Raw genomic sequence first — 21,461 nt, forward strand, 5'->3', positions numbered from 1 at the left:
TAATTTAAAAATGAATTTGTTGATTTATATACAACGTAATCTACGCCCCTACAGACCTGTGCATACACATAAAAATTAACTATACCTTACATACCTGTTTGAAAGGTTTGAAACCAGCGGTAATCAAAAATGGGTGTGGACAGGTAGGGAGCAAAAAAGGCACATGCAAGGCAAAGGTAGAAAGAGAGAGAGACAGAGAAAGAGGGAGAGAGGGGGCGAGATAGAGAGATATAGAGTTAGAGAAACGCAAAATTTAACTTATTTTGGAATATTAAACCATGTGTACCCGAAGTGTAGAGGTATATATATATATGTTTTTTACAGTACCAGCGTGTTACATGCGTGTGTTGTGGAAAGAAAACAGAAGCCCCACCCCACCCCACCCTTGCTCTGTTCGCGCTCCACTCAACTCCGCAACAGCCCGTTCACCGTGCGCACGCTGATGTCGCGCGGTTGAATCTTGTTCCGGCACCCCGGATCGACACACGTCAGCCGGACGGTCCGGATGGGCTGGAACTGCAGGAAGCCGTTGTGCGAAAACTGGCACTGCTTCAGGGTGCTGCTGTTTTCCGGCGTCAGCTGCAGGTAGACGAACAGGGCGGGCGCCCGGACGGTCACCTCGAGGCTGACGGTGGTCAGATTATTGCGCTCGCTGCAGGCCGACGACACGACGCTGACGGTGACGGCCGGGTCGGTGCAATCCGAGACGTGCTTGAGCTTGTCGAGCAGCACGAAGTTCTCGGCCAGCAGCAGCCCGGTGGCGCTGCGCGCGTACAGCATCACCAGATGGTCCGCCGGCCGCAGTCCCAGTTGCGCCAGGTGCCCGTAGATGTCGAACCGGGTCACGAGCGCCACCGTGTTCGGGGGCACCCGCACACCGTCGTACGTGCGCCGGTCAACCGGGGCGAACTCACCGTACCGGTGGATGTGCAGCTCGACGCTCCACAGCTCGTCGACCGGCCCGAGCGTGTCGCGGACGGCCGTCACCTCCAGCTGGTGGCCCTCGTCCACGAACGCCACCAGGTGGCGGGGGGCGAAAATGGACCGCAGCCACACGTGCAGCAGCTTGAACGTGCCGCCGTACTCGATCGACGACCAGGACGGCGCAATCCAGACATCGTTCAGCTGCCAGTAGAGGGCCCCCATCGTGCCGTACGTTAGGCGGCGCGCACGATACACCTCCGTCTCCGTCTTGACGATCATCGCCTGGGATAGCTGACTGAGATAGATCAGGTCGGGCCAGTAGCTGCTACTGCTGCCGTTGTCGGCCGCCGGTAACGGCAGGTTGAACCGTATCATCTCCAGGATCGGTTCGTTGCCGTATGGGCTGTGCTGCCGGTGGTTGATGAGGCGGGCCAGCTCGTCGGGACTGTAGCTGCGCGCTTCCGGCCAGCTGTTGTACGCCGGGAACGACTGGAAGCCGTACTCCGACACGAACCTACCGCCCCGGTACTGCGCCGCATTCCAGCCGTCCAGGAAGTAGTTGTAGTAGTGCACTGTCGGGAATCAATAAAAAAAAAACACGGCGCGCGCACACGGTCACTAAAAGGAGCACACGGCGCAGATCGTTGCCTTACCGTCGCCGTAGAATGGGTCCTGCGGGTTCGTGGACACGAACCCTTCCTCCGTCGCCTCGTCACCGTTGGAGGGCGACGACAGGAGCACCGTGCGCCACGGGTCGTTCGCCTGCACCTCCGGCAGTACCAGGTGCACGTACAGCTCCACGTACTGCTCGTAGTACGCACTGTAGTTCGCCTGCGTGTTGTACCAGTTTTGGCGCAGGGCCACCTCGTTCTCGTTGTTCGTCGCCCACACGGCCACGCTCGGGTGATGCTGGATGCGGCGCACGTTCTGCTGCACCTCCGTGCGCACCGTGCGCAGAAAGTCGGCGTCGGTCGGGTACATGGAACAGGCGAACATCAGGTCGTGCCAGATCAGGATCCCGAGTTCGTCCGCCAGCCGGTAGAAGTGGTCGCTCTCGTACAGCCCACCGCCCCACACCCGCAGCATGTTCATGTGCGCGTCCCGGGCGGCGTACAGAAGGAACTTCACTGTACGACGACCGAGAGAGAGAGAGAGAGAGTGCAGACGCCTGAGAGTCACAACCGACGCGCGGAAAAAACACAACTTACCGTACGCAGCATCGTAGGACCGTTCGGGCAGTATCGAGGACGGGATCCAGTTGGAGCCTTTGGCGAAGATAGGCACCCCGTTGACGGTGAAGTAGAACGTTCGACCGTCGGTGATCCGGTCCTGGCGTAGCCGCACGGTCCGGAAGCCGATACGGATGACCTTCTCCGCGTGCAGCGTGTCCGGGTGTGGCGGTTGCTTCACACGGTTCAGGATGGCGTCCTCGTAGCGCACGTACAGACTGTACAGCTGCTGCCGACCGTACCCGTTCGGCCACCACAGGGCGACGGCTTCCTTCCGCACGCTCAGCTGATGCCGGACCACCAGCTCGCCCCGCTCGTCCGTTGTGTCCGTCACCGTCACGGTCGGTTCGGTGCCCACCGCGAACGGTACATCACTGAAACGAGCCGTCAGTGAGAAGAGTATATCGGGGGTGGCGCGGGACTCGGCAAGACAAGGGTCACTACTTACAAGATCTTGAACGTCAGCACGCCGCTGACGGGATGCGCGGTCAGGCCCGCCTCCAGATGCACGGCCACATCGATCGTCCACAGGTCACCGCCACGATCGTCTCCGATCGCCACGGTGATGTCGCGGATCAGGGCGGAACTGTAGTACTCGAGGCGGACCGGCTTCCACACGCCCATCGACGGGGCGGCCAGGCCCCAGTCCCAGGCGAAGCTTGCCTGCATCTTGCGGATCAGGTTCATGTGGCACTGGCCGTGGTACCCGTCCGGCGGGCACTCGGGCACGATCGGTAGGCTGCGGTTCTGGGCCCGGCGGCGTGCCTCGGCGACCGGCGAACGGAAGTCGAGTCGCAGTTCGTTGGTGCCACCGTCGCACTAACGGAAGCGGTAGACGTATTAATTAGGCCGCGAGCATTATCTCTTCCTCCTCACATCACTCACCTGATCCTTGACGTCGAAACGGTAGCGCACGAACATGTTGTCGGTGGTACCGAGCAGCCGGTCGCCGAGGTAGACGTCGGCGAACGTGTCGACGCCATGGAACGTCAGCACCACGTACTGGTAGTCACCGGCGAGGCCTGGAGAATGACGAGCGAGAGAAAGTAATAAAGAAAATAAGAAAATGGAAGTGAGGGAGCGGGCGAGCGAGAACGTACAGGAGAGGTTCACCCGATAGTGCCAATCCGTCTGGCCGACCCAGCTGGTGTTGACGTCGTTGTACTCCTCGAGCAGCGATCCGATCACCATGCTCTTCTCCAGCGCCGTGTAAACGCCGGACGGTACCGTCTGGTTCACCAGCACGTACACTGTGTGACGGGAGAGAAAGGATGGCGGGGTGATCTTTCATTAGCCACAAATCGGCCTCGGCCGTGACGCACCACTCGACTCACCGCCTTTGCCATCCCGGATTTGCCACAGCAGATCGAGATCGAGCTCGGCCGACTGTTTCGAGGTGACGTGTCGATTCAGCAGGATCGTCACCAGCAGCAGCAGCACGAACATCAAAAACTTCAGCGCGTCCAACATCGTACCCTTTCGTTGGCGACGATAAACTGTGTCCTCTCAGCGCACACGAGAGTTCGGCCCAACCCGCATCGACAGTAACGCCGTAACGCAGCGTTCAACAAATTGCTCTCCAAATGAGGGACACCAGAGCAAGGCAACCGCATGCAAAACACACACACACACACGCAGCGAAAGTACGCGAGAAATTTGGAGAAATTTGGACCACAAGGACAGAGAGCAGCGCCACGGCGTGCCCGTTCTGGTCCGGTATCGGCTGTGGACTGCCTGCGACCCGGGACTGCGATGATAGAGCGGACGGACGATCGATCAAGTAGCACTTCGCGGACCACTCGTCATCCCTCGCCTCGTTCGCTCGATAATCCTATCTGGCTGGAGGCGCTGGTGCGCAAAGTGCCTGCTGCTGATACTGTTGGCCCGCGCGCGCTCCCGTCCCGTCCCGTCCCGGTGCGCTATCTGCAAGCGGTCAAGTAGCCAGTTGGCGGCGGTTACACTAGCGCTTTAGGCTGTGACGTGTGTTCACGCGACTGATTGATAAATAGCGGCATCCTGCGGCTCGGCCACTATTGAGCAGCCTCCAGCACACTCGCCCCCGCACCACCAGAACAGCTGATTGGTCAGAAACCGGGAACCGTAAGCGTCGGTTGTTGCTCACCTACTGCGGTGGTCAGCAGCATCAGGCACCGCAAGGCACCGGACTGCACGGACTGCACGTGCGCGCGTCACACAAATGCCCGCGATGCGTGGCACCTATGGCCCCCCCCAGAGCACCGATGTGGCAGTTGAACGGTTTCTCGCGTACACCTACACGCAGCTGGTGTCGCTTTCCCTGGCGTGACTAACGTGCGCCATGCCGATAAGGGAAAAGTTCGAGTGCCACCCACGACCCTATGCTCGCTCGGCTCGCACCTCTCGACGGCACCGTAAGCCCCAACCGAGACTTAAGAGGGTTAGTCGCTTCATCGATTAGCGCGTAGAAATCAATTCACGTAGGTCGTACAACGCACCCTTCGTGGCGTTGTCTGGCTCGCATGGCTCCTCACGGTGGCGCTCCCCAGGAGATTGTTGCCGTTTCGGATGTTACTTACCTAACGCCGCCCGCCGAGCGCCGCGGGCATTCTACCGCACAACCTTGATAGCTCCAGAGTCCGAAGGTCCAAACCCTCATCGATTTGCTCTACATCGCAACAACCGGCAACTAATTGAATCCCCACCTCAACGGCCTCAGCTGCGCTGCCTGGGATTGTCCAGTGCTGGGTCCTCCGAAAGGGAATCCGAAACCTAAGGGCCACGATCCTAAACCTACGGATTATCCTACGCCCGAATGAGGTAACAGGCGCACGCACCCGGAGGATTTTGGGATTGGCTATTTTTAGCGCCGTAGCTCCAACCACGGCCACGTGCCGCCATACGCCGGGTAACCGAGTGATACCCCCCGCCATCGATACGCCCTGGCCACCAAACGAGGTGCACTGGCGAGTGATACAGCAAATGCATTCTTCTCCATTATGTCGTTGTTGTTGTTGTTGGTAGTTGACCTTTAGCACTAGATAGGTGAAGCCCCATCGCGATGACTTGGAAATTTTCGGAACACCAACACGCAGGGTACGATTCTTCGGGGAACACAATGTCCCGTCCCGCCCCGCCGCCACGTACAGCAGCGGCTGTCGCCATTGGTGCGTCTTCTTGATAAAGGCCTAAGCCTACCGTCATCAAGCTGTACTACCGTTTGCAGAGCTGCAGACCCGGCCCGGCCCAACATCTCGGACGACTGGGACAGTCGATTCTATTCTCCGGTTTGGTCCTGAGAGAGTCCTGTTCTAGTGCCCCCCCGGGCCAGTGGTGTGGACTTTTCCACCCCTACACAGGCTCGGGAGGGGGGGGGGGGGGTCATTCATCTTCCACGTCCTGGCAGTAGGAAAAGCGCGCCAAAGCCTAACCACAGATAACTCTCGGCGGTATCTCGGCCATTCTACTGTCAAGATAGTCGATTGCGAAGACCCACAGCGGTCGCATTTATCTACTCCACCGTTGTTGTTTGCTGTGGACTTGTACAGCGACTAGCCGCCCCCCGGGGCACATGACCAGCGCCATTCCCCACCCACGCCCCCGACCCGACCCCGGGCTTGGCGTAATGTTCCTTCGGCAACAAGTACTAGGTTGTTTACTAAGTTTTGCGGCACGATACTACAGGGCGCTGCTACGAGCGTAATTTGTTTTTGGTATATTGGTACACTCTTCAAATGAACGTATGTGAAGTTTCATTTCAATCGGTCACTTCATTTGTTTTTACAAGCCATTTAGTATCGACATGTCACAGTATTTTTTACAATGGAAAAAATCAAGTATCGTGCATTGATTTAATTTTTATTTTTGAAAGGTTTAAAAGCAAAGGTAGGATGAACGATTGTAGAAAGTGTCTAAGGACTCTTCACCTTTAATTAGGTGAAGGAGGGGTTTCTGAGTTTAAACGTGGTCCGTGGTCCCAGTAACCTTCAAGACGATCCATGTTAAAAACGCAAAAAACAGACACAACACCTGATATCGTAGAAAAAATACAGAATATCGCTTTGGAAAATCATCGAATCACTGAAAGAGATTTTGTATAAGGCCTAGTCATCTCATTGAGCAGGATAATCATTATTTTTCGTCATTATTATCATTATTTTTTATTTTTATCATTTTTCGAATGTTTGTGCATTGAATCATCACTATGGATGAGCCTTGGATCTATCATCATGATCAGCTAAGGAGCGGTGTGAACCCGGTTCTTCAGCTCCGAAACGAGTTCGTGTCCAGAAATCGCCTAAACATGTGTAAGCATCAGTTTTTGGGATGCGAATGGAATTTTGTTAGCGGATTACTTGCAAATTGATAAAACAATAAATTATGATTATTGTTGTAACATTTTAGACCAACTGAAAGCGAGAAAATTTGTGAAAACCCGGTTTGCAGAAGAAAAACCTCCTCTGCCATCAGGGGAATGCACCGTGTCACAAGAGCATTTTGAAAATGGCAAAAAAATAATTAATTATAGTTCGAATTGGTTAAGTATCCACCGTATTCACCAGATTAGGCTCCTAGAGATTTCAATTTGTTTTCAGACCCAGAAAAATCATGCGTGAAAAGCGTTTTTCATCAAATGATGACGTCATAACAGCTGCGGAAGCGAATTTGGAAACTCTTCCAGTTGCTCACTTCAGGGATCAGGGATTCATAGATTGGAGTCTCGTTGGAACAAGTGTTTTGATGTTCAGGAAGGCCACACTGAAAATAATAAAGTGTGTTTCAAACCAAAAAAAATGTGTCCTTCTTATCGACCCGCAAAACTTAGCAAACAACAAGTAGTATATGAGACGAATAAGTTAGTTGCTTTATTCCATCGTTTCATTCGCATAGCCTGTATTTGGTTCTAGTTGAAGCTAACGGTAACCCCCTTCGTCTGGCGGTTCATAACATACCAATTTCAATTTGGTGCACAGTCTCACACATTACCGCTAATACCGTTGCCGCGAGGGTTGCGCAGATTCCGCAAATCTCGCTACCAGTCTCTCGCTCTCTTAAACCCTACGGATACCCTACCAATACCTCTCAAAAGCACCCTTCTGCTACTGTATCTGCCCGCGGGGGTGTTGTGGTACCGCTCGCAATCGGCGCCTCTTACGGATTTGCGGGATCGAATATTTTTTCGTAGAAAAAGCATTCTTCCGCCTGCTGCCTACCTTACGGCCCCTACCTTAAACTATTGTTGGTTTTGTTGCTGTTGCTCTGCCCTGACTGCTCTATTGGGATCGTACGTACGTTCCTTTTTCTCTATTATCCTCTCTATGACGTTGTGCAACAAAAAAAACAACGGATCTTGGTCCTCTGTTTGCCGGAAGAGATTCCTGGTGGGCTTTACATTCGAGGTGCCCAAATCCTGGTGGTGTCTGGTGGTGGTGCTGTGACCGCACAACTAACCGAAATGCTACTAGTAGTGATAGCTCTAGCCTCGGTGCGTCTAGAGCACCCTAGCGTGCGTGGGTTCTGTGGGAAGACACAGGTCGTTCTCGTTCGGTGCAACTATGTACCATATGATCTAACTCTAAGCCTTGTTCGCGTGTCTCGGGACCAGGCCCGAGCGCCTATTATCCTATTAACATGCCGCATGCCTTTGCACAGAAGGAGGAAGCATTTGAAGCCAGCATGCCAGCATGAGTTGTTCGACGTCAGCGTTACGGTGTACTTCGGTGCGATCGGTAACGATGAAACGGTCATAGATTTGCTTCTAAGGAGACACCCACAATTGGGCCACTAAATGCTGCTTCTTGGGCGGGAACACTAGCACTGGCACTAGCTCTGGAAACCATCGTGTAGGACAACCACTACCACCACCCGTCGTCGTCGTCGTCGTCGTCGAAGCCTATGGGGCTTACGGAAAAGAAAGAAAAGTCACGAAAAAGGATGGAACAGCATGATGGTCTGCCTGCCGTTATCCGGTGTCCGGCTTCGGGTACCTTGCGTTGGCGGCGGCGGTGTTGTTGTACCTGGTTGTGGTTCCAGGCTGCCTAGGCGTACTGAACGCCGGCGGAGCAACCGTGAGTCATCCGAAACTCGACGTACAGCATGCCTGTGTGTATGTGTGTGGGTGGGGAGCGCGATGTGATACCGCGCGGTGAAAACAACAGCTCCCGGTCAAAGATCGTTGACGGTTTGATGGGGTTGGGTCGGGTTGATGAGCGGGCGAGTGGGTTGTGGGGGGCTTGTGAAAGACGTGTGATCGCGGGTTTGACTTCGCGGATTTTTTTTGCGGAATGATGTGGTGATATGGTAGTGTGTGAGGGTTCGTAATGCGCAGTTCGTACACGCTAAAGGACGCTAAATGTAGCAATCGGCGGTCCGACTGTGCTTTCGCAGGACCAGGCGGTGCCACTAGTCGAGGCCACTAAGTTCACTTTAAAATCAAATTGAAAATATTAACAACACAACGATAACCTCACTCGGCGTGTTGTATATTCAGGATCACTCGGCGCTTCAGGATCGTCTTTTTGGTTATATAGATATGATTCGGAGAACTATCGCCATGAACTTGTGTTGCGTGCGTGCGTGGTTCATGTTTTCTCGATGATTTTTTAACGAACTTAAAGACCACTACTAGATTTCTCCTGGTCCTGCTGCAAGCAAATGTGCGACGTGACAGACCCACAAACGATAAGGGCCCAACCGATGAGGCAATACCATGAGCGCTAGGCAGTAGTAGTAGTAGTAGTAGTAAATGAAACAAGCAGCGCCACAACAACGCCCACACGAAAGCAAAAGCAAAACAAACCAACAATGGCCGATGGACACTCGAACACACACACACACACTCACACATGCACGCATTGGTAAGACGAACCTACTGAAAGGGTTTCAGTAGCCGAACAGACGAACACAATGACATACTATTTAGGTCGTAAAGGAAAAGCCCATTGTAGCCAATATGTGGCTTCTAGGCCAGCCGAATACTACTGTGATTGCTCCACATCGTGAGCGTTCGAGCTTCGCCAAGAGCCCCAAGCGTTGTTTTGCAAGGCTCAGACGAACAACATCATAAAAAAAGTGTTTCTGCTTGACCATTCCAATCAATTCGGGTCAGGTTGGCCCGATGTCGCATTTGAGTTGTGCAGACGACTGGAATAACAGCATCTGGGAAAACGCCTGCAGGGCCTACCTTCCTGCTACGCGCTCTACGAACACGCAGAACAGGATGCGATACTTTAAGGACGGGAGCTACCTGTGGTTGGACCACCAGTTTAATGATCATGATTTGTACGTTTATTTTTATTGTTATTTGAGTCCCATCTTCGAGGTCAAGTTGAATCAAGAGTTCGATCGGACGTCTGCCGCATCGAAAACCGGTGCGGATCGGTGCAGCGTAGAGGGGGCGGGGGATCGACGGATAAACCACGATAGACCACCGAGCTGCCGCGAATGTCGTTCAACAAGCGTCCCGCATATGAAACCTTCCCGGCAGACTCCTACTTCGATGATGCGCATACTGAGACGACAGCTTATAGTAGCGGTGCTGGTACGGTCTATTAAGTGTGTGCGTGTGTGTGTGGTGGGGTCTTGCTCGGTCCATTTTACTTTTACTCGATACTGAAGAAATGCTTAACGTGTTGTTGCGCAGTTGATGTGTTTATTGTGTGTCAATTAACGTCCAGACACCTAGCTCCGCGATTGACAAAAAGTGGGCAACGCTAGCAACGCGGCCATTAGAACTCAATGGGGGGGCACAGGGGGGTGTCAGGCGGGCGGTTGGGAACTGCTTAACGGGGGCAGAAAGGGAACCCGCCGTGGATAGAGAATGCAACTGATGAGGGGAGCTGAGGTCAGTGGTGAAGGTGGATGAGATGGGGATCAGGCTCAGTGGGATCTTCAAGGGCACCTTCAACCTTCCTTTCACACCGTCTTCGTCACGGCTCAACGGCTGCCTTACAATCGATAGCACCGTTCCCGGTCGTCAACACAGCCATTCACGATAAGGAAGTTGGCAAAATCGAGACCTGTGAAGACGGACGGACGGGTACAGCTAAATGTCAAACTGCTGATGCTATGACGTGTTGTTTTGCTGATTATGCTTGTGCTAGGTGGTGCTGGTGCTGGTGCTGGTGACGGTGGACTGTACCACCTGTACCAGGCTGGGGTGCGGATGGGGCGTGGGGGGGGGGAAGCGGCAGCGCAGACACAGGATACTACTGTTCGTTCAAACTGTTTCTCCCCAAAAATTGATCGTCTGATCGTAAAAAACGCTAATACTCGTGTGAAAATAGCAGATGCTTTTACTAGAAAAATTGATACTATTGGGAATCCTTCTGGTCAAAACACAGCGGAACGGGGACAGCGACCCTTGGCGCCGCCAGAACTAATTGGCAGTTGTGCACAGCGCAACGAGGTAAGGTGTGATGCTGATTAGTGGATTATTATAAAGTTGTTAGTCGAGTAAGCAAGGCCTCTAGAGAGTCATCATCACCGGCAACTACCTACTACGCCTAAATCAAACACAACACTCCTGTGCCTGTCTGTGTCCTGCGTGTGATCTTGGGTGTATGACATGGTGTTGGGGTGGTGGTGGTGATAGTGGTGGCTATGCGAATGGGGGGAGCGATGGGGGGCGCAATGTAGCAAAAATCACACTTACCACTGTTGTGCCAGTAGTAGAGCGCCGCCAGCACCATGATGTGCCAGAGGTTGTGCGAGTGGCCAATGTAGTCGAACTTGCCCGCAAACCAGCGTTCCGGGATCTTGGCAACGTAGATGACGAACGCCAGGCCGGACAAGCCGTACATCACAAGGACACGCCAAACGAAGAGCTACAAACGACAACAAGAACCAAGACGACGACGACGCCGAGTCAAATTCGATTCGCCGTGACCAACATTCTCCAACATGCCACATCATCCCGGGTTACCGGGTGTCCATGTTCATCGACTTACCTGCACCATCGTACTCTCGGAGCCACCCATCACGTGGTACCAGTGGAACGTGGGCACGATACCGTACGCGGCCCAGGCGACGAACGCGACCATCTTCACGTTGGAGTGGACCGCGAGCCGCGGAATCTGCAGCACCATCGCCCCGGCGAAGATGACACCGATCGTGATCATGTAGAAGTTGCGCAGCGGCTGAAACGAAGTAAAAGGCAGTTAGTTGGTCCGCCGGTTCGCAGCTTCTATCCACGCTTTACCAGGTTGCACCAGAACGCGTAGTAGATGCCGCTCATGAAGATGGCCAGCAGCGACAGGGCGATGCCGAACAGGTCGAACGTTAGCAGCCGCTCGTAGCAAGTGGCCGAGTGGCACGAGAAGGTATGGTACACGGACGACAGCACCATGCAGAGGTAGAAGCTGACGAGCAGCAGCCCGACGATCACCTTGTCGCTGGGGCTCGCCTGTATCTCCAGCATCGACAGGTCCCGGTAGCCGAGGATGCAGAACATGAACACACCGAACAGGTGCGTCCAGATGTTCATCGTTTCGTTCGTCCACCAGAACACGCTCGCCAGGCACTGGTGCACCGGCAGGTAGTTCCGGTAGCCGGCCAGTATGAACTGGTTGAACTGCAGGTGCCGGGGGGCTTGGTCGAACTCGACGATCAACTTCTGCTTCGGGTCCTTCAGTGCCATCGTCGAGGAGGTTACTTCGCCGTACTCCATGGGATCCTGCTCCTCCTCCTGCTGCTGCTGCTGCTGCTTCTCCGGTGGCTGCAACAGACCGAGCACTCCTGCCTCCAGGATCGGTGGCTTATTCTGCAACACAAGAACCGGAGGCCGGACACGGGTGAGAGTGATTGACAACACTACTGTGGACCCGCGGGTGCCGTGGAACCGAGAGACGATAGATGCTGTCGGCTTTTAACCGCGGGCGCGAATGTCTTAGACCTAGGCATTTCTTAGGCACCTGGATTGCGGGCTCCTTAAAATTGTATACAGGCACTTTCATTTTGTGAATTTGAGCCGTCGCGAAAGAGGGGCTGCCGTGTGGGCTGGGATTTCTTTTTGCGTAGTGTTTACAGACGAAGGAGCTAACGGAGAGTAGCGGAAAACCACGCAACGACCGCGAATACGACGAAGCAAAACGATCGAAGAAGTCTGAGTTTCTCCTTACGCCGGCCTTTTGACCCTGGGAACCCCGGGAGGGACCACAATCGAACTCAAGCCGCGTTACTAGTACCGCTGAACCTGAAGCCCTCTGCCCCCCGAAGGAAGCGTGGGGAAATGGGTGTACCGGTGAACTAATTATAAAACAATTAACGATGTACATACACATGCCTGCGCCATATCGAACACGGCGATGGCTGTCGGTATCAACTCTGCTGGGTTGTTCAATAAGTAATTGCGGTTCAATAACAGTAGGGCGCCGCCACTAGCCGAAACTTTGTTTTGCTAGTTTCAATCAAATTTCAAATTTCAAGTTTCATTTCAATCTGTCAATTCGTTCTTTGTTTACAAACCTCGATACTAAGTGGCTTGTAAACAAAGAATGAATTGACAGATGGAAACGAAACGTGTGGTGTGGAAACAAAAATGAAACTCCGCAAAAAGGCAACACACACCACACGCAGTCATGTTGTTGGTGGCGAAAGCGCGCGCACTTGCTTCCATCCTTAATTGTTCCATAATTATTTCAGGTACACCCAACCGCTATTGTTCCGATTTACCTTAACCGCGAGGTGCGACGTTGCCAGAGCAATGGGCACTTTCGCAGACGCGCGAGCTGTTCGGCTGTTGGCTGGCATCGCAGTTTTCCTGCACTTAAATCGCCCCACCCGGGTTTGATTCGCGGTCAGCGAAGGGGGTAGGTGATTGGCCGCGCGTCGTCGTCGTCGCTGTCGTCGTCGGCACCGCAATTTTCGTAAGACCCCGCCAATTTTTGTCGCATCATGCAAACAAAGAAATGGAAACACACTGCGAACGGGGTAAGGAAATCGCTGAATGGTAATCATTATACCCCCCGCCGGAGGGAACAGCCGCCGCCCCGGCGTCTCCAATTTGCTTATGACCCACTTCCGCGTGCAAACCACGCGAGCAGCGTAGAAGCGTACTGCGTGTGTGTGTGAAAGAGACGACGGAGGCGAAACGGCGTACGAGTTCGACGTGTGGCCACCCTGCCGCTGTTTTCTCCGTCTCGTTCGCTTCGGTCTCTGGACTCCTGTCCCGGAGCCCGCGATGTCCCTTTCGGCAAACATTCTTCGAACGACTTGGCAGAAAGATGTTGCCAGACAGCAACAGCATTTGGCATTTTCTTAGCTGAGTGTGTGCGTGTGTGTGAGAGAGAGAGAGGGGGGCGACCACACACAGCACGCTGGAGCATCCGCCGCCCTTCTACACGGCACCACTCTGTGGCTCTGGTGGGATTTGCCCCGGAGAAAATCGCGTGAGAGGCACATAGCACGCTACGCGTTATGTCACTCCTCGGCGCAGCGCACATGCGTTGGATGTTGGATGCAACGTGAGCCGCGGGGGGCAACATATGTTGAGCGGCGGGCCGCGAGAAGTAGGATAAGGTCGCCAAGGACGATCGCGCTTGGCTTCACCTGGCCCGCGGGCTCCGGTGTTGCAATCGGCCTAGATTGAGGGAGCCATTTCGAGCCCGGGGAATCGGCCCAAAACGCAAACGACCTTCCAGCCCTCGGGAAGACCCCTCTCCCAGTGGGTCACGACTCACAATCGACGACAATTCGACCAGAGGATCCCGCTCCTCTCGAGACTTACACGCAAGAAGTTCTTCATCATTTCGCTGCGCAGCTGGATTTCAACCGGTCGCCTCACAGGAGCTGACGAGGGGGTGCAAAAGGACTCTGGACTGCTGCCGGACTGTGTGGCGTGGCGATGACTAGGTGTTGATCGTGGGGACTGCCGAGCCGTTGGTTGCTAGCGCTACGGTACACTTCCGGACACACTCTGCTGATGATGCTGCAACGACGCGCCGCTCCGGACTAGCCGTGCCTTCTAAGCAAATCTCTCTCTCTCTCTCTTTGAGGCACCTACGTCACACGATATTGCGATCAGGACGGGTCGCGACCGGCGCGCGCGTACAGCCACCTCTCGCACAGTAACGCCAAACACGTCAGCACACGAACGAGCGGGTCTGTGAGCCACTAGCGACAGCGTGTGCGCGCGCGCGCGTGCTGACAAGCCCAGGATACACACAAGACTGCACGTTGCTGCTGCTGCTGCTGCCACTTGCCGTGTGTCGGCTGATACGCGCACGCAGCTGAGCCAGCAGGTCAGGTCAGCGAGCGTAAGGAAAGAGCGCGGCGCGAGCTAGAGAGAGATCCACAGCCACGGGAAGACTCTCTCTCTCGCACACACACACGGTCTCATTCTCTCTCTCTCTCTCTCTCTCTCTCTCTCTCTCTCTCTCTCTTAACAGCCACCTTCGAGCCACAGGCGATTCGCAGCGATGGACCGCCGCATTCGAGACACTTCCGCGTGCGGGCTCTCTCGCATCCTCCGGCCCGGCATCTTCGGGGGCCCTCGGTTCGCGGTGTGGCGTGACTCTCACGGACATGGACGGGTGGCGCCCGCGCCGCCAGGATGCAACACGCACTCGGACGATCGACGCACGAAAGGCACCAGCAAGGTCACGCGCGATCGCGCCACCTGACTGGGCATTAGGCACGATCCGTTACCGCATCGTCGTGGCACTGACCTCACCGTGTGTGTGTGCAGCCCCACGGGGGCGGGGGAGGGGGGTATGGATCACAGTGAATGTGGGCCAGTGGCGGACAGGGCGGGGTCGGGTCGAGAGGCCCCGGGTCGCATTGCCGTAGGCTCCAGCGCCATCAGAGGTCGGGTGAGGTTTGTGGTCCACCACCGCGAGGCTGCGAAATCGCGAAGGAGGTAGACGCAGGCGCAACAGAGCACCCCATTGGGTTGGGCCCCCCACCAAGTGCAAGCTCTTGCAACTTTCTACTATTTTGCGCGATAGGTTGCGCCTTCGGCTCCGTCTCGTCTGTCGGCGGCGGTGGACCGCGCACAAGGGGAGAGGTTCAACGATCGCGCAAGCACAGCGCCACAGCATCAGCCACAGCACGCGCGATATGTCGTCATGGATATGTCGCAGTTTGGGTGGGGGGCAAGTGAGGACAGCAGACAGGACAGAGGGAGGGCCCAACAACACAAAAAGACGAAATGTACGATGCGGGATGATGTATGAGTACGTGACTCCCGCGTGATGTGAGAGAGAGGGCGAGGGAAAAGAAAAATAGAGAGAGAGAGAGAGAGAGAGAGAGAGAGAGAGAGAGAATGATTACCTCGTCGGAGTCCCCTTGTCGTGTGTCGGTGTGTCGCAAAATGTTATGAGATGAAAGTGGCTGACCGAAGAGACAACTATTCACGACCGGTTCCATGGAACGACTGTTATATAAACTCCTACCCCGGCAGGTGGGAGCTCCCCGCAATCCTCCTGCCGTATCCCAGCGCTTCAGCCGCTTTCTACGCGGTTGTTGCGAAGTGCGCGCTGATTGACGCCCCGACGCGGATGCGGGAGGAAGCTCGCTGCTCGAACGGGCCTTCGCGACCTTCACGACAACACGGTCGACTCGGTGGCACGGTGCAGATGAACCGCCCCTCAACCCTCCCCACGCACCAGCGCACCCGCGTTCGAGTACTGAGCCCGTTAACCAAGCACCAACCGGTTCCATGACACGTGTCTCACACGTTGAAGTTTATCTTTATCCCTGTGGAACACCACTTCGAGCAGCTCGAGGCTGAGTGAGCATTGGATACGGTGGCCCACCAGCAGCATCAGCAGCAGCAGTACTTGGTGTACCTAACGCCAGATCCAGCATCAGTGCCGGAAGTCCAGCAAGCGCTGCGGAAGCGGAAACAAAACTCGAACAAAAACCCCGGGGAGGCCTTAAGGGTGCCGCACGCTTCACCAGCTGGGACCCTCCGGCAAAGGGTTTTCTATAGAAGAGTCCGACCGACGCGACGGGTTGACGAACCGGGTAACCGTGGGCAGCCACAACCCAACTCGATGTCTTCAAACGACAATGTAGGATTACGTTTTATAGCATAAGATAGGAAATAGATTCTTCTTTGATTTGTAAAAAACTAATTTTCACATATTACATGCATATCTGTTCAATAAGTTTGGTGGTTCGATAAGAAAAAAAAAATTTTACGGTTTGAATGGTACTTAGCACCGCATTTTACCTTTATGTTCTTTAATGTTTGTTAAGTATGGCACTACGTGGTATGGTTGGGGGACCTATTCAATATATGAGTAACTGAATATGTATTTATTTTAGGGCATATGCATTTTGAGGAAGTCGGTAAAATTAAGGATATCGTACATATAGACAAGAGTTTGCAATTCGTTTCGTGACAGCTACCATGGTTGTTATCAGGATTAAAGAATTCGTCAATCTGTCTGGGTTCAGTTCGTTCAGGCATCTCTTTGAATGGTTGCTTTGGTTTGTGCAAGAACCTCAGGATTCGCTCTTCGAGCAACTCACATTGGTTGCTTTCGCATCCGCCCTATACCACCCGGTTATCAAGGAAAAGAAGCTTTAGATGTACGGCATGTTAAGGCCAAATGTTGCCCACACGCAAGAAAATCTTCTGAAGAGAAAAATTTAGAAGATACTTTTACTTGGACGATACATTGCACTGATCCAAAACAAAGTTCAATTGGCTGTTGGCTTGTTGACACCAAGAAAAGAAACAACATAGTTAGTTTAAACACTAATACACCCGTTACTAACTGTTTGTATTTTGCGTTCCATTAATAAGAGTTTTGTTGGAACATCGAACGTTCATCGGTTCATAGGTTGGGTACTTCGGATTACAAATAATAATTACTTGTTTCGAAATTCCTGCAATCTCAATGCTCTTCGCTCGCTCTTCTTCGATCAATACATTGATGATATAAAGCAATTGTTGTTTAATATCCTCTTTTACACCCACAATACTAATGGAACGTTCTACTAAATCAACCGTTTTCGATGTTTTAACCTATGATTGTTAGCAGAGCATGTGTTATGCAAATTGCAGAACTGCGGGCGCACAAATGTGACAAACTTCAAACCGGCCAAACTGTCAACGAAGCATACTTCGTGATCATTTCGTCATAAATTCGATCCATAACCACCGTTCGCGCTGCTTTAAAGATGAAAACATAGATTTTGAAGCATCAATACACATATTTTGATTCATAAATAACTCCCGATATGTTTGGCCATAATAGTATGTCATCAGCATAGGCCAAGACCTGGCATGAGCTTGTTAGCAGCGAGTCCGTTCAGTCTAAAGGCAAGAAACTGGCGCATAGTAATTTGCTGATCGGTGATAGATTTTTCCACCAAACGTCCTCCTCATGAGAACACCTCATGCACGAGCGATAGTGATTTCAGGGATACGTGACTCCCGGATCCATTTCTGCGAACTGTAGAAGCGACATGTACAATGCGAATCATTCCAAGAATCGTATAGGCACCGTGCTCCTGTAAAGAACAATTAGCGACGGTGGTGGCCCGAAAACATCCCACAGCAAGGTGCACCGGAAAAAGAAAATAGGCAGTGAGCGATATAAGATATATGCAAAGTATATAACCAAATGGTTTTACTTGTGGCGACCACCGCCGAGACGACGGTAGTAGTGGTAGTCAGCAGTAGGACATGGTAGTAGTGAAATTTACAGAACGCGATCGCCAGCACATAGCTTAAGCCGCAGTTGAATTCAGCGCTTCAGAGACAACGGAAGCCCTCGCGATATCTCAAGGTCCTCGTGTGGCTTAGGAAGGATCTTAGGATTAGCGGTTCTCTAGAGACGAACCGAGCAAAAGGATATACGCGGCTCCGATCACTGCCCGCGATCGTAGAAACATTCCGCAAGCAACAACCGCGTGGTCGATCGACAGCTTCGTGCTTTCGAGCGTGTGGATCGCTTTGTCCTTTGTTCGTGGTAGCTTGGTGGAATCGTAGTGGGTTCCGAGAACTGGTGAATCGAATTCGCTGTGCAGGTGCTAATGTATTGTCAAAAGATTACTTGAACGTAATCGGTGAAGACTGATATTGAAACAACACGATTTAGACACGATCGATCACGTTGAGTGCAAACTGAACAAGGCCGGCCTGAACTTTGCGGGGCCAAACGGACGCCAGCCCACCGTGATGCAGCACCTGTGCACCAACCTGCTCCGGCCGGTGAACGACGACGGCGGCGGCCAGAAGAGTCAGCGCCCAACCCAGCAAAGCCCTCCAGAGTTAGAGCCCAACCCAGCAAAGCCGGTTGCACTGGTGAGCGTCGTGCTGTTGCCGCCGAGAAGCACCATTCCGGACAATCACCGTCTGCCGTTCGGCACCATCGGTGGTGGCCGTGGTGGCCAGAGCCTAGCGACGCTGACTATAGTACGTCCGCTGGTGCGGCGCCGCCTAAGCTTCCTCACCGAAGACGCGAACGGTCTCGAACCGGGCTCGTCGAGAACCGTCGAAGCCTCTGCTCGCTGCTTCCGGCGTCCAGAATCGTCCGACAACGGTACGGTGCAAAACAAGCGGGGTAAGCTGATCGAACGTTCACCGACGAAGCCCGATACTATCGCCATGATTCCGGAGCAAACCCTCCACCAGGAGCCGCTACCGACGAACGATGAGCGGATCATGAGCGCCGTGTCGCGATCCGACACCGAACCGGACCTGATTGGCGATTGTACAGTACCCTACATCCTGCCCATGGTGAACGGACGGCACCAGGACTTGAAGTACATTTCCGACGAAACGATGGCCCGGCTACTGCACGGCGAGTTCGGACAGCAGGTGGCAAGCTACGAAATCATCGACTGCCGCTTCCCGTACGAGTTCGACGGTGGCCACATACGTGGGGCAAAAAATCTCTACACTCGGGAGCAGATAACCAAGCAGCTCCTGGACCAACGCAAACCGGAGCAGCCAGCGACGATCGGCGAGCCACACGGTCAGGGCAGTGGGGGTGCCACGCGGCGTCACATCCTCGTCTTCCACTGCGAGTTCTCCGTCCAGCGGGGTCCCACGTTGTCGCGCTTTCTGCGCAATCACGATCGCAACCTGAACATTGATCGGTATCCCGTGCTGCACTACCCCGAGGTCTACCTGCTGCACGGAGGTTACAAGAAGTTCTTCACATCGTACTCCTCGCTCTGCGATCCGATCACCTACCGGCCTATGCGCGATGGCGAATACGCCAACCGGTATCGTTACTTCCGAGCTATACTCTATAGCGAAACCTTGAAATTACGGTCGCAGCTCATGCGTTGAACAGGGCGCGTTATTTCACTTTCTTATTTCAACATTTTTTGTGGTCCATTACTATCCTCTTCAGCTTCACGACGCATGTCCCTATCTGGGCGCTTAAAGCTTTAGTTTAATTTCTTTTGGTATGAATTCATGGGCATATATCTGCGGTTTAGTATTTGCCGTTCAGTTTGGGGTTCTTTCTATTTCATTCATTTTTTTATTACACCGTAAACACAGTTTATGATGAATTTATCTGGAGGAGAGGATAGAAAAGACTACGGTCGAAACTCTACCGCCAACACACGAATTTGGTTTGAATAAAAAATGCAAACAGTAATAGGAAGTAATTGTTTTATTAATTTCAAATTTAAGTGTCGCTGGACGACACGCAAACAGAGGTCCCCGCAGAAAGAAGAAACCTCCTAGCTGGCTCCGACACCTCCGTACCGACAAAAATAAGGGAAGGACGTCAAGGCATATCTGGCTCTCCGTTACCTTTCCGCTAGGTGCTTCTCGCGATTCACAGGGCAAAAGGAGAGAGCTGAGCGCCTCGATCTTTCAGATGGATGGCCACCGAAACCTTTGGAGGACTAATCTCGAGCCTTTACTGTGGAGCGGAAAGTGAAAACGCTAGATCTGCTCAGTTGGAATAGATGATTGATTCTAATTTTATTATTACAATTTAGGTTGCTTATATGCAAAAATCGTCATGCGTACGTATACGCGGATGTGATGGGAGCACAGATCACTGCTCCGTCAGCGGAATTCCGTCGCAAAGAGTCCCACGGTCGTTGGCGCTCGCGTGTGTACACTCATGGCACTTCGCCTTCGCGACCCGTGCTACTAATTCGCGGTGCAGGTCAATCCGTCAAATTATATTCATTCCGTTGCGTTTGAGTCATGCTGTGGAAATGCAAAAAAATAACCAAACCAAACCAAAGATATAACTGCATAAAAACGAGGGTATGGTTTTGTATGTTTTTCTATTTTTTTATTTTAATCGAGTTTCTTTCTGTTTATGTCAATTTAAATTCAAGTTTACTTGTAGAAAAAAAACACGATCATTTGTTTTGCTGATTTTGTTCCATGCACCATGCATGTGTGTGTTTGTGAGTTTTGTTTAACCAGCCAACCTTTTGGAAACGCAGCACGCACAATTACAGTCCCATTGCAGCAGTGTTCAGCATCCGTTTCGGGGAGCCTCCGTTCGTGCCGAAACCAGAACACGGTATGATTGTGTACAAAGTGTCCTGCTGCCGTTTGTTTGCTCTAGTAACGATGCACAGTTTCTGTTCAGTTTGTTGTTCCGTTCACGTTATCATACCTCGCCCTACGGTTGCCTACAATTTTGCCTACGCCATCGGCCATTTGGAGTGGCTTTGCTTGATTCACTGCTCGTTTGTAGTTTTGCAACTTCGAGTTTACTGATCGTTCATTCGATGCGCGGGCTCGTCAATTACTCGCCAGTTACTCGCTTCCAGATGACAGGGCATCTCCGTTACCGTTTTGGTATATGCTATTTGTTGTTTACTTTAATTCTTTTTTTTTTGAACGGATGTAGCACACCAACTTTGCTTATATCTTGCCCGTCTTCTCACACCTCAACACACCAAAGGAAGTGAGGGATGTTGATCGATCTTCTACAACATCGCCTCGACTACTGTTTCGCGATTGCAGTAAAGTTACATTTTTCCCTCAAGGATGTCCGTTGGTTGGCTTCAAGCTGTTCTGCCTCTCCCTCTCTCTAATATTACAGTGACCGTTTTGGTACCGAATTAACAATGCGATTCGCCAATGAACACGGAACTCGGAGCATCGATACATACGAAATTAGAACAAAGCGGAAGCCGAAACATAAGGCGGTTAGCATGAAAAAAGGTGCAACATGCTCGGCTTGAGAGATTTGCGCAGGGATCATTCGGTTGTGCTTAGTGGCCGCCGCCGCTGTGTGTTTTGTTTAAAGACCGCTACCTAGTGACGAACGAACACGTTCTCATACGCAACATGTTGTCACCTAACAGTCCTCGTGCCTGTGTTCCAGGCCTACCGCACAGAAGAAATTGTCCTTTTACCGTTCTGTGATTGTGGCGGGGATGAATACA

General features: G+C 52.9%; 3 protein-coding genes across 3 annotated transcripts; 1 reads left to right on the plus strand and 2 right to left on the minus strand.

Moving 5' to 3' along the window:
* Nucleotides 1–397: 397 nt before the first annotated feature.
* Nucleotides 398–4,225, minus strand: LOC128270518 (beta-mannosidase). Its single transcript, XM_053007962.1, has 7 exons — nucleotides 3,488–4,225; nucleotides 3,254–3,403; nucleotides 3,039–3,175; nucleotides 2,602–2,972; nucleotides 2,133–2,527; nucleotides 1,578–2,051; nucleotides 398–1,496 (listed from the first exon to the last, which is right to left on the minus strand). The coding sequence occupies exons 1-7, from the start codon at nucleotides 3,621–3,623 to the stop codon at nucleotides 406–408; spliced, it is 2,754 nt and encodes a 917-aa protein (XP_052863922.1). The 5' UTR covers nucleotides 3,624–4,225; the 3' UTR covers nucleotides 398–405.
* Nucleotides 4,226–10,076: 5,851 nt separating this feature from the next.
* Nucleotides 10,077–13,984, minus strand: LOC128268416 (progestin and adipoQ receptor family member 3). The gene is made up of 5 exons (XM_053005505.1): nucleotides 13,855–13,984; nucleotides 11,329–11,889; nucleotides 11,078–11,266; nucleotides 10,783–10,954; nucleotides 10,077–10,147 (listed from the first exon to the last, which is right to left on the minus strand). Exons 1-5 carry the CDS (start codon nucleotides 13,873–13,875, stop codon nucleotides 10,077–10,079), a joined length of 1,014 nt encoding a protein of 337 aa, XP_052861465.1. The 5' UTR covers nucleotides 13,876–13,984.
* Nucleotides 13,985–18,261: 4,277 nt separating this feature from the next.
* LOC128278538 (M-phase inducer phosphatase-like) lies at nucleotides 18,262–19,380 on the plus strand. Its single transcript, XM_053017270.1, has one exon. It carries the CDS (start codon nucleotides 18,262–18,264, stop codon nucleotides 19,378–19,380), a length of 1,119 nt encoding a protein of 372 aa, XP_052873230.1.
* Nucleotides 19,381–21,461: the final 2,081 nt, after the last annotated feature.

Source organism: Anopheles cruzii, chromosome X (genome assembly GCF_943734635.1).
Source record: "Anopheles cruzii chromosome X, idAnoCruzAS_RS32_06, whole genome shotgun sequence".
Lineage (NCBI taxonomy): Eukaryota > Metazoa > Arthropoda > Insecta > Diptera > Culicidae > Anopheles > Anopheles cruzii.

What these genes read in the sequence shown, in the direction of transcription:
- LOC128278538 (XM_053017270.1), top strand. Translation starts at nt 18,262, where the DNA reads ATGCAGCACCTGTGCACCAACCTGCTCCGGCCGGTGAACGACGACGGC.
- LOC128268416 (XM_053005505.1), bottom strand. Translation starts at nt 13,875, where the DNA reads ATGATGAAGAACTTCTTGCGT. An exon ending in CCGAGAGTACGATGGTGCAG is followed by an intron (nt 10,955 to 11,077) that starts GTAAGTCGATGA and finishes TGTCGTTTGTAG; the next exon opens with CTCTTCGTTTGGCGTGTCCT. An exon ending in CTACTACTGGCACAACAGTG is followed by an intron (nt 10,148 to 10,782) that starts GTAAGTGTGATT and finishes CCGTCTTCACAG; the next exon opens with GTCTCGATTTTGCCAACTTC.
- LOC128270518 (XM_053007962.1), bottom strand. Translation starts at nt 3,623, where the DNA reads ATGTTGGACGCGCTGAAGTTTTTGATGTTCGTGCTGCTGCTGCTGGTG. An exon ending in GTGCTGACGTTCAAGATCTT is followed by an intron (nt 2,528 to 2,601) that starts GTAAGTAGTGAC and finishes GGCTCGTTTCAG; the next exon opens with TGATGTACCGTTCGCGGTGG. An exon ending in GGACCCATTCTACGGCGACG is followed by an intron (nt 1,497 to 1,577) that starts GTAAGGCAACGA and finishes GATTCCCGACAG; the next exon opens with TGCACTACTACAACTACTTC.